At 44.5% G+C, this 16,839-nt stretch overlaps 1 protein-coding gene across 1 annotated transcript in view; it reads left to right on the forward strand.

The window, feature by feature from the left end:
• HPS1 (HPS1 biogenesis of lysosomal organelles complex 3 subunit 1) overlaps positions 1-16,839 on the forward strand; it is a 591,196-nt gene that overhangs the window by 352,675 nt on the left and 221,682 nt on the right. Inside the window, exon 10 of the mRNA XM_069611540.1 lies at positions 6,878-6,947. Within this exon, the coding sequence (XP_069467641.1) occupies positions 6,878-6,947 (70 nt within the window). The remainder of the gene's footprint in view (positions 1-6,877; positions 6,948-16,839) is intronic.

Here is a 16,839-nt window from a genome sequence, read left to right on the forward strand (position 1 = left end):
TCCCCAGCGAAACCCTCATAATACACGTACCCTGCTCGCACAAGGCTCATCGCGTGTGATACTCCCTGCGCACCCCTCAGAATACACGTACCCCGCTCACCCAAGGCCTATCGCGTGTGAAACTTCCTGCGCACCCACCAAATGCACTGTGCCGGCCCTGTGAACTGGTGCAGGGTTAGCGCGGCCCTTTGCGCTGCATTGGGGATTTCAATGCCTTATCCTTGCGCAAGGGCCGTTCTTGTGGCGTAACTGGCGCTGCAGGATGTTCTCTGCGCCAGCGCTCAAAATGGCTTTGATATTTCATGAATACGCCGTGCCCCAGAATTCTGTTTAGCGCACACGGCTGGCGCACGCTACCTCTCTGCGCTGCTCGTGTGTGCTGCCTCTGCGCTGAAATCTAAATTACCCTGTGAATATCTTTTCACTTACTCTTTAGATGATTGAAGTACTGACTCTACACACCGAAATATGCTTCTGATGAAGGGAACTTCTTGAAACGCGTTGAGCTTTTTGTTTTTGTGTTTATGAATTCAAATACAAATGTATAATTGAACTTTGCAACACTGAATCATTTCTTTAAAGTGATGATACAATCTCTGAAGTAACACTAATTTTGACTGATTGTTATCAGTATTTAAGGTGTGCAGGAGATGGGAGTGTCCGTCACTTAAGGACACTTTTTTGGTTCTTGATCATAGAAGCAGCTTATTGGGTCAGAGCTGCATTTTTCTCTCCAGCACCTAGAACAAATGAACATAACTCTAAATGTCACCAAATAGTACTTAGACACAGATAGGTGTGCCCACTACAGTAGTATTGTTTGGATTTTCTGCTTCTAAGCTGTGCTTAGATAACCGTGTCATTCTGTATGTGTGGTGAGTTTTTAAAGATCAATAAAGTGACTGGTTAAACATATTTGTTGAGTGGCCTGTTTCTACTTACAAAACTATATTAATTATTCCTAAAAACTTAGAACCCCTATATCATCTTATATTATTGATACATTCTATTTATGTGAGCAACATGATTCTTTTCAGTTCAACCTGAGGGATTGTACATGGTTAACGTTTCCCATCTGTAATCCTGTCCGTTGTTTAAACCTACCTCTAAAGAATACATGATTATGAAAGTTCTAATTGTGCTAAAACTGCATGATCACTGAGCAGTTCAGTAAATCCAAATCCATTTGATATTGAAATGTTATTGGGTTCTGGTACCTGATGGCAATCCTTTGGATATTCATTATGGACTAGGGCCATATGTCGTTAGAGAGTGAGTGGCAGCCTCGTCAGTTTCCATTCTTTACCCAGTCCTAAACATGTGCAAAGACTGTCTCCCTTAACCCCTAATTGTCTATTTATAATGCTATTATCAATGTATGCCCCAAAAGTTACATGCGTTAAACGGTCTCTTCATACAACCCAATATTACCTTGTTGTCTCTGGATGCGGCTCCCAGGTAAGGGGCGCGAAATCCAGCTTGCCAGCAGTGATAATCCACCATCTTTGAGCATTAATTTTTGTGGTGTTGAGAATAAAATGGAAAAGGGACTACCAACACAAAGACACTTGTTAAAATAAGTTTGAATCTTGTTGGGCCTTAACGCAAGAATTGTCAAAGTAATACACAGGTTTTTAAAAGTGTTCAAAATTTGCAAGAGCTTCTTGGACAAGTCAGAAGGGTTATATGTGATTTTACCAACAGACATTACAGGGTGGTACATTTCATCGCGGACAAAATAGCGAAAAACATATATTCCCCCAAACCCCTGTTTTTTAACCCTTATAACGCAACCCCATCCCAACCCATTTTAACCTCTTACCACACTACCCTTTATATATTTATTTAACTTTTCAGTGTCTTTCTGTGTTATAGTCCGCTCTGTTATGTACCATTTGTTAGGCAAGATTGTATGCAGTACCCTTTGGGTGCACTACAACAACCCTGACCTCCTGCCAGTAGGAATCCAACCTTTGCTATAAGTCTGTACTACACAGGTTGGTAGTGTGCCCGAGCAGCCAGGCTTATCTCAAGAGGGATCAATGTGAGCTGTAGGGGGAGTTACACAGATTCACAGTGACAAGTATTCAAATAAACACACACAATGTTTCTTGAATAAACAACTATTAATTTATTTTCAGTCTGTTAGGGTAAGCCTTCTTTAGAAGGGAGCAATATAAAAGTAACACTCAAATACACTCTTAATATCCTAAAATCAGTGAAGACCCTTTTGGGATGACCCACAGTCACAACCTACACCCTCAGGTGACTTCAATAGCTAGGGTGCTGGGGACATTAATATCTTACTGTTGCATTTAGAATACTTTTAGAAATTGGTTAAAGGAAAAGGTTATTAGAACAAACAAGAGATCACAAATATTCTTAATCACTTTTAGATCCACTAAGCAGAGTCATTCGGGTATAACCGGTTAAGCCAAAGTCAATGGGCAAACATCTTATATGGGCTGAAGCACTTCTGGTAGGTAAGTAGGGAAAGTCTTTGCACAATGTTTTAGAAGCCTTTGAAGAAAAGAAGAATCAATGTAGGTCCACAAGATGTTTAGACTTGTGAGTAGTAGAAGATGCAAGCAACTCTACAACAAGAGGTAAGTTTTCTCAGACTTTACAGTACCTTTGTATTGAAGAAAAAGTGCAGCAAGTGACTTATGTTCCTGTGCAGCTCTGCAGATCTCTCTGTTCCTGGGCCTCAGTTGTGGGGACAAGATGGAGGACTTCTGGGAACTCCTACACTGTTATGGTACGGTCACCGCTTGCAATCGGCAATCTTTCCAACAAGTGGCACTTCAGTGTTTCAGCTCCTTGCGACTACCGCAAATAGCAACACTGCGGTTCCTGGCTGTCGAGATGGACTTTCCTTGCTTCTGGGGTCCCGCACTCTGTTGAAGCGGGCCAGGCTCAGTCAGGCCTGTTTCCTGTGTCCGGAGCATCTTCCTGGAGCTCTTGGCCAACTTAAAAGCAATGCACACAATCTGGTGTTCCTCTCCCTGGCTATTTAGTTTCCAGCAGCAACTCTGTGGAAAGGCAACCAGCTCCGAGAGAATGTCCAGGTGGCTTACTTTTGGAGTTGATTGGTCCCACCAACTCAAGAGGAGAAGTCGTCCTTGCAGGGCTTCTCGGTTGATACGAATTTGGAGTTTCAGCACAGCAGCAGGGCTTCACCGGGCAAACCAACGGCTCAGGAGTGGCAGCAGGCGTCCTCTTCAAGTTCTTCTTCTTCGGTTCCTTCGTCCAGTGGTAAACTCTGCCTTCCAAGCCAAAAGCCTTGCCTTTTATTCAGTTCTCTCACATTCATTCCAGCCTAGCTGTCAGTCACCCAGCAGGATGGATGGCTGTCCTTGCTGGACAGTCAGCCAGCCAATCATGCCAGAGTGCATTTGGGTCTCCTAGGAGACTAAGCACAGGGAGTTTTGGGCACCTCCCTCACTTTCTGCCCACCCCAGACACTCGCGCGCCTGAGGCGATCTTCAGTCCTGAAGCCCGCCAAAGGCATAGAAACAAAGGGACAAACCCTAGTTTGGCGCGCAGACAAACTCTAGAAGGACCTTGCCAAAAAGGAACCATGGCAAAGACTTTTCCGTTTAAATACCAGAACCGTTTTTACCTATACAAGACACTAGTCCATTGACTTTGGCCTACCTATTGCATTGAATCAACTCCTCTGGTGAACTCAAACTATTTGCACTCTTTAAGAGTAACTGTAATATTTGTTTGCCATTTTGCTCCTCCTTCAAAGTAGTGTGAATGTTTCAGAACCGGTTAGTGTGAAGTATTGTAGTATATTGTTTTGTGATATTGATTACCTCCTTTTAGTGAATGTTTTCGAACTGACAATGTAATAAATTAAGAAGTGTTTTACCAAGAAACCTTGAGTATAAGTGTCTATCTGAATACTTGTGATTGTAGACCTCTGTGTAGCACCATTAAAAGCTCACATTCCCTCTTGAGATGAGCCTGGCTGCTCAGCTCACTAGCAAAGGTTGGTTTTGTTTAAACCTGTAGTCCTAGTTGTGTGTAGTGATCCCAAAGGGTACTGCATACAAACGTTGCCTAACAGACTGGACGACCAGAATGGACTGTGAACATGGGACAACGGGCCCACCATCCAAACCAAGATTTGGGCGTCAGAGGAGGTATATTCTGGATCACCTAGGCATCCCATCCTTAGCCTCGACAGTTTACCCCAGAAATACCCCATGTAAGATAAGAACAGATTAGAGGGCACATCACCAAAATAGATGGAGAAGAAAAACTCGGGAAGTCCACGCAAGGACCTGCTACAACGGGCACATACAAAGCAAGGCTCACCGTAAGAACAGTTGGTTTGTTTCAAGATTCCCATACGCAAGTGTCATAATCACACCAAGTAATAATTGAGGCCAAAATATTCTTGGATCATGTCGCTGTAGCTGCCAGGCAAACTGCCAGCCCATTAGCTCGAGTTTTCAAACATGTAGTCCCAATGCTTTGCACACAATTCTGGGGCCTTTTGTTCACATTAACCCCACCCGAAGCACTCGCACCACTAGACATTTCATGAAACGCATCAAGGGAAAATTAAAACTGACGGATGCGGCAGAACACAGTGGGAGTTAGGCGTGCAAAGTGTGGTGAAGTGGAGGATATGGAGGCATAGCGTGGAGGAAGGAAGTGTAAGGAGGAGCAGAAAGGGAAGTCTAGTCGAAGATGGAAGACCAAACAAAGGAGAGAGTGGGGAAAAGGTGAGAGAAGGGAACAATGGGAGTGGAGGGCAAAGTAAGACTGGAGTAGGAAAGGAGAACAAGTGAGGCTGAGAAAGGAGTGCAGATACGTCGTGGTGAAGAAGGGTCATAGGGAGGAATGAGCTGCATGGTGGGGCCATAAAGGAATAAAGGAGAGGGTGGCGGAGAGAGAGAGGGAGATGGAGGGAGAGGGGGAGAGATGGAGACAGAGAGAGAGACAGAGGAGATGAAAAGTTGCGCAGGAGTATCCCCCAGATGCTTGACCATATGCTGTATCATCCAGTGAGGGAAGGCGCTTGGCCATCAGCTGAAATCCTGGAAGAGGTAGCAGAGTCAGCCTTGTTCCCAACCAAGTGGGTAGGGGAAACACACTCATTCCTGTGTTGGAGTCAGCCGCCCAACCCTCTTTGAAGATGACCCAAGGCAAGGGGTGGTAGCGCAAGGTTTTTGCATGAGTCTGCGGGGAGCAAGGCTGTATTCTGGCACTAGCTGGCCAAGTCAAGGAAGACTCAACAAGACTGTCAAAAAAGGAATGCAGAGACACGTAAACTCCCAAGAGACTGTGAGTTTACTGCCAATAATGTGCCTTTTATTAGAAAGGGGGTGAGAGGGCAGGACTGAGATCCACCGTCATATGAGCTTTTTCTTTTTTTGCCTGTTGATGTGAACATCCACTCTGTGACCTTGGCTAAACCTCACCCCCTGCTGTTCTGTCTAGCCGCAATAAACCTTTGCAACCCCATTTCCAGGCTTTGTGTTTTCTTGACTTCAGCCAGACGCAATGAAAGAAATTCAAGAGGAAAGGAGATGGTGCGGGGCGAGGCTTGCCTTAGTAGCTTTCTCAGCGAAAAGTAGAATGTGTAATCCTGAACAGTCACGTAACCTGAAAGGAACTCGGAAGTTAGATGCGTTTACGATTGGGATAAGACTAGTTAAATTTCTGCAAAACAGTGTTTCATTGGCATAAAGCTTAACGGTTAATTCCACACATGCCTTGGCCGAGGTTTTTGGAAGAAGTGTATGTTTGAAGGTGTGGAAGAATACCGATTCGTGGGAGTGCCCCACGTCTGCCCAGTAAACCAAATGGATGTGGATGGATGCCCTGAAGCAGCAATAGTGCATGCAACATAAAATCTGCTTACCAAGCATGGTGTGTTCACAGGAAGGGCTTTGCCCAAGAACGCCAGCTCACCATGAATGGGTGCTTTAGGCTTCTGTGTAAGCGAGGCTGGTGGATAGCTAATGCTAAAAAAAGAGTAGAAGACAGAATTGTTTGGCACCGAATTGCTTCTGCCACCACCGCTTCAAATGTGTAACCTCTTAGCTGCAGGTCAGATGACCGGGAGGGACAGGGCCTGCCGGCAAGGAGTGTTCTGATGTTTCCACAAAATGGTCTGCCTGCATCTCGGAGGAGACTGAGGGGTGGTGGTAACCACTGAGACATGGAGTGTAGGGCAGATAGGTGGGTTGCACGGTGGCAGGCTGCATGGTCACAATTGCCTTGAGCGCAGTGACTCCTACCAGCTTCTATACCAGTTCCAAGTGGCCTTCAGGCGAACGTCGCACCTTTTTATATAATAAAATAAATCTGCGCTAAATGTTAACCAGTCTGTCTCGCATTGACCTTTGATAATGTATTAGTGGCTCCTTAAACGAATTATTCAATTGATTTTTACTCTGCAAATGTCACAGGGACTAGCTTAGGGTGGCCAGCCTCCTCTTTCATTCCTTTTTGGGAATGGGACTTAATTTTCTTTTCTTCAGATCTCAGCAGGCTTCGTAGGATGGCACTGCACCTTTTCGCAGTCTCAATGGTTTGGACTACTACTCCCATCATCCCAGTTAGCATAGTCGATGATTGGGGGTGAGGGGGTCGAGTCGTAGTCCAGAACATCTGGAGAGCCAGAGGTTAAAGACTGCTGCCGCAGAGGATATTGCTAACACAGCAAAGATGGTAATACACACACACACACAACATGAACTCCTAAAGATCATTTTCAGTCCCTTTCAAACCACCAAAGGATAGGGAGCAAATGTTCACTCCCGAATTCGCAAACGATAAATGACTTTTGAAATATAGAAGCAGTTCTCAGTTCGTTTTTTATGAAGTTAACACACACATGTCTGCTTGTTTTCAGGAAGTGGAAGGTTCTACAGGCCCGGAAGAGTATTACACTCCTGAGCCCTCGCCCAGTGCAAGGATCCAGGGTAAGTGCTGACTGCTGGTTGAACAGATGCACAGCTGAGTGAAAAGATACCTGCTGCTCTTCTTGTATTGGAGGGGTAAAAATGGGGCTCTTTGATTACAGTGAGTGGGATGTTGTGATGATGCACTTTATTGTATTAATGTGCAAGTGTGATACCTCTATCGGCAAACTCGTTTGTTTGATTAATGTATACACCATACGTTTACCTTCCCAGAGCAGTTATAGTGCAACTGAAACAGATCCCCTTCCCTCTAGGCAAGGACGGTCTCATTTCATTAGAAAATGTGTCGGGCCATGCAAGGTTAGTAAAAACAGAGAAGGAGGAAATTAATATTTTAATCAGTGTTGTTTTTAGCAATCAACTAGAGCAGTGCCAGCTGGACTGGAATAATATTCAAGACGTGATATTGCTAGCTGCATTGCATTATAATTGATAATTTCCTGTTAGAAAATGATGTGAATTACGCCATACACCCAAGTGACCTCAGGAGAAGAAGGAAGATTGGCTGTTTGTCCATTCCCTTAGTCTTCATTTGGCTCAATGTTTTGGAGATTAACTCAAGGTAGGAGCGTTTGTAAAATAGGGTCTTGAGGTTGGCAGTTTGACACAAATGCCTTTCATTCACTGTGTAGAGGATCACATATTTACATCGTTTTGAATGTGCATGTCCTAGGCATGTGTGTTTAAAGATCAAATTTAAGATTGACGATCACACGCAGGTTCTTTCCTGCCAGTTGGTGCACCTGCTTCTCTATGACCAATTCAGTTAGCTTGTGCGTATTATTTTCTTGAGTTTTTCATGATGCACCGCTTCCATGGAAAATGGCAGTTGTGGAATTTGTTCAGATATACCCCGCAGTTGTAAATTTGGAGGTGACAGGACCCGTCATTTAGTAGTACTGGTTGCATTGCTTTTTGCAGATTCTTTCTGTTGCTATGATGTGTGTTTGGCATCATTTGTTTTGGCAGGTCAGTCCCATGTTCTGTTTGATTGGCCAATCTGCTTTTGACATTCATCGGTTTCCAGTTATTTTTCTGAAGGATAGTTGTATAATTCCTGGGAAAACCTCCCCTCAGCCTTTTGTGTTGCTGGCGGATGGGTTGCAGGATCCGAGCATCCTTGAGCAGGGCTTCCAGATGACGATTGTAGATGTAGGAGCTCCTGGCCATTGCCTTTTTTGTTTATATTCCAGTAGACCGTTTTCTCCATTATGGTTTTATGGCTGCTGCCCCATATCTGGTCCTTCACAATGTTTTGTTTATAGCCATGGTTGATGAACTCCTTCCTAGCCATGTGCTGAGGGGTTTTTGCGCAAAAGTTTAATTTTAGACATGGAAATTAAATTTTGGAAATACTTGTTTGTCTTTATTGTAGCATGAAGGTGCAGATGCTGGTTGAACTCTTTATTGTGGCCTGCGTGGGATCCTTTTACCGTGCGTTCCAGAATAATGCATTACTTTTCCTCTATAGTTCTCAAGGGTCAATTGCCTGTTGGATTTTTAATCCTTCACTCCAGGTTCCAGGATGCAATGCTGTTTCTACCCATTTCTCTTGTGTTCAGTTGCCATTGTTGTTTGGTTGGGAACATTCGTTTCAGGTTCCAGAATGCAAAGTGGTATTGTTATTATTCGATTGCAAAGATTGAGCCCCCGACACTCTTTTCCCAAACAGAATTTAAGGAACCAAGACACTGTTGACATAGATGCTGTTTAAGGTTCACTGTACCTTGATAGGTGGTGGTTCAATCTATTTCCAGAATTAGATTTAAGGATTAAGCTGGAAGACTTGAGTAGGTTCGAATAACACCTGTATCTTGTTAACCAAAATGTACCAACACGTGTTTTACCAATGTCGTCTTTAAGGATCTGGTGATGTGGGGACCTTGCTTAGATTTAATGTGTTTGCAAAGCTGTGGTATGTCCTTGATGGCCAGTTTGGAAGTGGTGCTGTGGGTTTGGATGGAAGAAGGGAGAAAAAAGAAGGAAGAAAGTGTGTCAATCAATAACCAGACTTGTATAGATGGTCAGTAGAACAGCTGAAAAATAAACATGTAGCTTCTTATACGTGCCTGTGTTTTAGAAAAGTATTACTATAGTGTTTAGCACCCAGGAGTGGGCAGGTTTGGCTGTTAATGGCCTGCTACCCCGAGCAAGGATGAGTCTGAGCAAAGCCCAAACCTGCATCACCTCCCAGGGGCTTGATGCTATTAGCACCCAGGAACTCCATCCGAGATGCTTGTAGTGGTTTTTCAGAGAGAAAAGAGTGCGCGATAATAGTGCAGGTCTGATTCCCTGAGAAAAAAGATGGCTGCTGCTCTGCGTAGAAAGTGTGTATTTTTTCTGCGGTGTCAGCGTCCGCTCTGTGGACGTTGGGTGGGCCAACCCTTCTGTATCAAAAACCTCTCCTCTGTTCTTTCAACTGTGTGGAATTATCCAGAAGAATTTCAATCAATGAGGGTGGGGATTTTTCTTGTCAGTGTGACGGTTGGTGCCACGATCTGAGTGCCATTATTGCGGCCCCTCTTGGCGGCTGCCTGACTGCAGACCTGAAAATAAATATTTGTCAAAGCGAGCACGGATCAGCAATGAGAAACCCAGTGAACTTTGTCATAACAGATCTATAACGTTCTTCACAACTCAAGCACCACAACATCATTGGTATACTTATCTGCTACTCGAGCAACAAAGAAAGAGGACCTTAGCAGGAAGTGAAGGGTCTTCTAGCACGTGGAGGGCACTGTGTTTGAGCAGTACGGACCACGTGTTTGATCTAATGGACTACTACATTTTCACTGAGCTGAAGGGAAATGTAGTTTCTGCGAATGTTGTATTGTTTGAATGATTTCAATGTTTACTGATTTAATTAAAGAGAAAGAGAAGCATAATGCTCGCCTCCTGCCCTGACACCGAATCGACAGAACTTGCAGATTTATTGGTAATTTGAGAACATTCAGTAAATAATTGAAAAAAAGATGCATCACTTTTAGTTTTGTCAAAAACTCATTTTATTCACAGCGCACCCTAAATCAATTCGTGTGTACTGCTAGCTGGATTCCTTTTGCCATGCGTTCTGTCTGTCCTCTCTTTGTATAGTTTCCAATAATGGCTGGCTGGTAGCTTGCAATTAGAATGTTCGCCCCTTGTCAGCAGTCAAAAAAGTCGCTTGCCAGTTCAAATCTATGCATACACACAGCACACCGTTATTACACGCCAGGAGTCAAATATCACTAGCCAATAGCTAGTGCCGAGTGCACATTTTGCACCGATGGCTGCTATCATTTAACAAACGATCCGTTTTCATTAAATAATCCTGCTGATTCAAAATCACTGTTGCGCCTCCCATGTCTGCGCTCTTGATCATAATTAGGGTTTCTGATGTGTTTATTTACAACTAACACACGCACAAAGGGCTGAATTGTGTCTGGTGCTCGGCGCTGATGGCAGGTGCTTTTAATACCTCTGCGATACTTAACTCGAGCGAGGAAATGACGGACTCCAGCGGGATTCAAAGCAGCGTCATTTAGATTTCACACGGACCTCTCCAGTAAGCGCATTAGCCCACTGAGCTGCTTTGCCATTACATCCCTTGTACCTATAACCACGCGTGTTTTGTGCGGCCGGTCTGAGGCCGCCCTCAGGCGCTTTGACATATCAACACGTTTACTTAGGAGTAAGGACTGTAAGGTGGAGAACGGACCTTTGCATGTAGTTCTGGAGTCTCTGGAAGGGGCTGGTACTCACACGAAAGGGTACGTAATAACTCCCTTCTCACCTTCTTTTTTGAGATGTGTCCCCTTGAGCATATTTTCACATCTTCCTTGAAACATATTCCCCACATTGTGTTTTCAAAGGCGACGGTCATTGCTGTGTGATGAAATAATTAAACACACATAAAAATAACGTATCGCTTTTCACTTGTGAGTTTACGTGTTTGGCCATCTTTGACTGTGTGTGTGTTAGACGCATTTTATTATTATTATTATTCCATCTTCCTGCACATGCAATAAAATACTAACACTATTAATCACAACAATACATGTGGGTACATATGATCAACTGAATTGATTTCTTTAGAAAAGTCACCCGCGGGTGTTTGCAAGATAGGCAATAGGCCCACGGCCTAAACATGCGTGTACAGAAACGCGTTTAATGTTGGTGCACACGGTATAGACATACATAGCGTATGTAATAGTGTGGCTGATTGTAATATGAAGTGGTTATAACATCTTGCACTGAGATATATTACCCTACCTATGCATGCAATTAAACAATAAAAAAAATCTGTCTTTACACTGGAAAAAACAGTTATCTGTGTTTTTTTAATGGGCGACCGGGAAAACACTGATCACAAACTTTTTTGAAAACACCAGAAAAACACCCCCGGAAGTAAAAAATAAAATAAATAAACCCCTAAAACAGGAAACCCTAATCATGATACTTGACTCCATACGGTTTGTTTACAGGTACAGTTTTTAATGTACTTGTTGGGGAGAATTCTCAGAAATGTGCGAATTTCCTTCTACTTTAGAGACCGCCAGCTCTTTTTGCTGGACTTTAGGACTTTTAATTTCTAACCTAGAGAGTGAGACCTTTTCCCCACTCTCCCATGTAATTTTTTGTGATTTGGACTCCGAGTTTCTTTTGACTTTGGAGTCTGACAAATGCCATAGGCATCATCTTTATGTTGTGACACACAGCACCTTCAGTGCAGTGGCAATGGGAAGTCTCTCAGATTTCCCAAACGTTTAAATACCTTCTCTTGGTTTAACTACTGTTTCCAAGAACAGTGAACCAGCACACACTATCTTACAATAGGGTGCTTGAGGGGTTACCTAGAATCCCCTTTGTCTAGTTTCTCATATAACAATTTTATGTTACCCTTTCTACAATTAATGGCTGGTGGCAGTTGTTTACTTTTTCCTACCATTGAGTGTTTCTACCGCGGGCTGCAATTGCAGCTGCAGTAAAGCATCCATGGGTGCCCATTTTGTAAAAATGGCTGCAGTCTTCTTTTTTGCGCCATTTCTTGTTGTAAAGGTCCTTATTGAGATTTACTCTGCGCGCCAAACCTGGTTTGGTCCCTTTGGGGGATTCACTAGTGAAGCCCGCCTCTGGCTCCAGCGTGTCTTGCAGAGGCAGGACGTGAGGGAGGTGCCCGAAACTCCCTGTGCCTAATCCCCTTGGTTACAGGAATGCACCCAAAAGCGATTGGCTGGCTGGCTGGCTGTCCTTGGAGGACAGATACGCTGTTGTGTGATTGACAGCTTGACTGCAAATGAATGGGAGAAACCTGCATAAAAGGCAAGGCTTTTTGCTTGGAAGGTAGAGTCGACCACTGGACAAAGGAATCCAAAGGAGAACTTGGAAGAGACGCATGCTGCAAGTCCTGGACCGTTGTTTTGCCTTGTGCAAGAGAGTTAGGAGAGGTGGCAGGAGAAAATAAGGAGAAATATGGGAGAACATGGGAGAACATCAGGGAAGAAAGAAAAGATGAGTCTAGGACATTTTCCAGAGGAGATTGAGAAGGATTAGAGATATCAGGAGACGTTGGAGGAGCGGCGAGCTAGACCAGGAAGGTTCTGGTCGACAGGTGTGCGAGCCAAGAGTAGAATGAGCACACAGCATGGAGTGTACTTCTGGTTCAGAGAGGCAAAGGAGAGGGTTGAGACCAAGTACATGGGAGTAAGAGGTGGCTGGAAAACTCTCCATCATGGCTTGGCCGAATGCCAGGGGAACATGTTCCCAGGAAGCAACTATACTTTAGGTGGAGCTGGACAATCTTCTGAAGCAGAAACGCAGATCTGCCACCGAAGCCAGCAGGCCCAGGACTGACCTGCCTGACAACCTTACGAAGGTTCGGGCCCCCCATTGAAGCCCCCAATGACTTGTGTTTGGGAACCCCGAGAAACCCACACCAGATCACTAAGGTGAAGACTAGTCCAGAACTCATCAGAAACATTTGTTTGAAAACTTTACTTTCCTAAGGGACACTTCTTTTTGTTAAGTTCCTGAGATGCTCCCCAAACCCTGGAGATAGTATACATCCTGACAATTTTGTTAGGTGGAGATCCATTTTGTTTGTTGTTTTGGCCATCATTTGTACATGTACCCTTAATACATTCTTGTTTAAGAGAGAAGAGTGGGCTATCTGGGCACTCGATCTCAGTCACAGAAGTGACAAGAGGTCATATATGAAGTTCCTATTTGTTTTTTCTTTTTGAATGCTTTCTTTTTGCGTCCATGTTCTCATCCATGAAACTGTTCTATTGATAATCTAGTGTCCCCTCTAAACTTCCTCAGGTTCATCTGCATCAGTTCAGTTCAATGATTTTCAATGTTTCCAAGTTTTGAGGGGAGTGTAGTGTATAGCCTTTCTTTAAAGCTGTTACGGAAGCAGAGTGTTATCATCGAGGAGGTTGTTGGTGCATTCAGGACTTCGATACATCATTCTTTGATTTGGCATCCTATTCCATACATTGGGACTTGTGGCGGGTCAGAAAAAGTACTCGGATGCCTAAGGACATTTCAGAATGGTGTTTATTATTGGCAGTATTGTGCCAAAAGCCAACAACTCGAGCCTCGCTTGCCCTGGCAACATTTCCACACCAGCACAGAGTCCACCTTCCACCCTTTGCTCACAGCCTTAATCTAGCCCTAATCAACGCCCGTTCTCTGACTGCACATGCATTAGACATCCATAACCTCTTAATGAACAACCTAGATGCCCTTGCCATCACTGAAACCTGGCTACACGAAACTTCGGGCCCTATGCCATCGCTCGCCCGCCCCACATGTTATACCATTTAGAGAAGTGACAGACAAAATTCAAGAGGAGGAGGTGTGGCCTTTATTGCCAAGGACCACCAGATCATCAACTGCGACATCCTCTCAAGTGACCACCTCCCCCACTAACACAATCTCTATTCACGTTGTCTATTGCCCACCAGGTCCTACCCTTACCTTCGAAGAAGACCTACTCCTCCTTCTAAGCCACAAAGTCAAGCCTACATCACAAGTACTCCTTCTAGGGGACATCAACCTGGGCTTCAATGACAGCTTTGACTTACCAGCCACCTCACTAGCCACTGCCCTTGCATCTCTTGGGTTTGACCAGTGCGTTCACAATCCCACTCACAACAAAGGATGCGTATTAGACTGGCTTGCTGACACAAACTGTCGCATCACCATTAAAACTAATTCACCATGCCCTTGGTCTGACCATAATATCTCACTCCCAGCAGGCCAAACCCTCCATCAGTGCTACCCCTCCACCTTTGCCCTCAGCTCATGAAAACTCACCAAGGAAACCCCCACCCCGTACCTTAAGGTCCTCAATCCCGACAGCCTAGAGATCTCTGACCCAGTGTTCCTAACACAACACTACTCCACTACCCTCACCAACACCATCAACACCATTGCGCCGTTAGTTACTAAAAAAGCCAAACCCACGATCAATACTAACGCTTGGTACACCCAAGAACTCGCCACTCACAGAGTTGAAAAAAGACTTGCCGAGTCAAGCTGGAAAAACTCTACATCCAAATCATCTAAACGTGTTTTCTCTTTCCTCGCAAATAAATACAAAAAAGTCACTCTACTTGCAAAGGCTGCCTCCTTCAACACAAGGATTGCCAATGCTAACTCCTACTCTAAGGAATTATTCACCATCCTTAAGGAACTGGAAACTCCAGTCCCCCAAGTCTCCACGATCCACAATCCAGAACGCCCTTCTGACCAAAACTGAGATGCTGTAAGAAAACATCCAGACCAAAGAAAACATGTATTATGCAACAATCCCTGTCCACCCACACACCATTAGCCCTCTCACTCGATGCCCCATTGTTAGCTTTGTTAGGGAGAATTCTAATTTCTGTGCTAATTACCTTCAACCTTAGAAACCCCCAGCTCTTTTTGCTGGACTTTAGGACTTTAAAAGTTTAGCCCAGGAGTGAGTGAGCCCTTTTTCCCATGTATTTTGATATAATTTGGATTATGTGTTTCCTTTGTTTTTGTAGTCTTGACAAAATCTATAGGCATCTACTTTTTGTATGGTGACACACAGCACCTTTAGTGCAGTGTCACAGAGAAATCCCTTAGAAGTCCCTTAAGGTTTAAATACCTTTTCTTGTGTGAACTACAGTTCCCAAGAATAGTAAAGTGAAATTTACTTGACTTACCTTTTTTTCTTTGTCGGTCCAGCACACCCCATTTTATGTGGAGTGCTGGGGGGTTACTTAGTAGCCCCTTTTTCTACCTACTCATGTAACATTGTTTATGTTACCCTCACTCCTTTAAAAGGCTGGTTGCAGTGGTTTAATTTTCCTACCATTTTGCTTTCCCACCGCAGGCTGAATACTCAGCTGCAGTATAGCACCCATGGGTGACCATTTTGTCAAAATGACCCCCAGTCTTCTTTTTTCACCATTTTTGGTTTGTGAGGTCTTTGTTGGGATTTAATCTGCACGCCAAGCCAGTTTTGAGCCCTTTGTTCGTTTTGCCTTTGGTGGACTTCAGTACTCAAACCCGCCTCTGGCTCCAGTGTGTCTGGAAGGGCAGGAAGTGGGGGAGGTGCCCAAAACTCCCCCGTCCTTCGTCTCTAGGGAAACCTGAATGCACCCAGTCCTGATTGGCTGGCTGTCTGTCCTTGCTGGACAGCCACCCTGTTGTTTGAGCGACAGCTAGGCTGTGTATGAATGGGAGAAACCTGCTTAAAAGGTAAGGGTTTTGGGACAAGAGGCAGTCGACTACTGGGAAGAACTACCCGACGAAGAAACCGTGAACGAAGCTTGCTGCATCCTCCTGGACTGTTGAACTGCCCGGTGAAGCCCTGCTGCTGTGCTGAAACTCCTTTTTCAGCTCGACAAGAGAACCTTCGGAAGGAACGACTTCTTCCCTTAGGTTAGTGGGACCAACTAACCCTGAGACGAACTCCACTGGAAGACCTTCCCCAACTGGCTGTACTTCTTTGGTGCTGCAGGGGTCCAGAAATCTGTAGTCGAGTGCAATGTCTGTAAGCCGGCCAAAAGCTGCAGGAGTCTCCTCAGGACCTCCCAGAAGCAGGACAACTCGAGCTTGAGTCACCTCACCAGAGTGCAGGACTCAATGAGTGCAGGAAACCCAACCAGTGTCCAAGATCCGCGGTGGTGCTGTTTACCGAACGCTGAAACAGTGAAGTGCCGCTGAGCCGAAAAGAGCCAATAGCTGCCGCTGACCTCCGAATTTCTGTCGCAGGAGTTCCCAGAGTCCCTCTTGTCCCCACGACTGAGGCCCAGGAACATAGGATCTACATCGCTGCAACCAGACAGAAGCCAGCTGGACTCTCTTCTTCTAACCAAAGGTAATGTTCTGACTTGGGGTACATACATCAGTGTCTGTAGCTTGCTCTTCTCAGTTGAGACTTGCAGGTGCTGCTTTGCTAGAGTTGTTTTCAGCTCTAACCTTCACAAGTGTAACAGCTTGTGACCCAACAGTGATGTGTCTTCAACCAACTCTCTTAACTTTGTGCAAGACTTTTACTGTCTAAGAAGTGCCTCAGCTCCATAGACTAGGCTTCCATTGGCTTTGGCTGTCCTGGATCCTTGCAGACTCTTCTATTCCATTTTACTTTGATTCTTACTGTTCCTCATAGGTGATACATTGATTTTTAACTAATATTGCTGGGAAAGGTTTTTATCTAGACTTCATTGGAAGATCTAAAGTGCTCACATGCTTTGGGAAACTGTTTAACTTTTCCTTCCTTTAATCTTTCCTTACTGCCAACCTCAGAATTTACAAACTGTACTAGTGATATATAAATGCATTTACTGTCCTAGTTAGTGAAGTCACCTCAGAGTGTAGGAAGTGTGTAAGAAGCATCTCTAAAGAGTATCTACTAGCTTTGTATTGATTCTGT

This window comes from Ambystoma mexicanum, chromosome 8, assembly GCF_040938575.1.
Source record: "Ambystoma mexicanum isolate Mex_15411 chromosome 8, UKY_AmexF1_1, whole genome shotgun sequence".
Lineage (NCBI taxonomy): Eukaryota > Metazoa > Chordata > Amphibia > Caudata > Ambystomatidae > Ambystoma > Ambystoma mexicanum.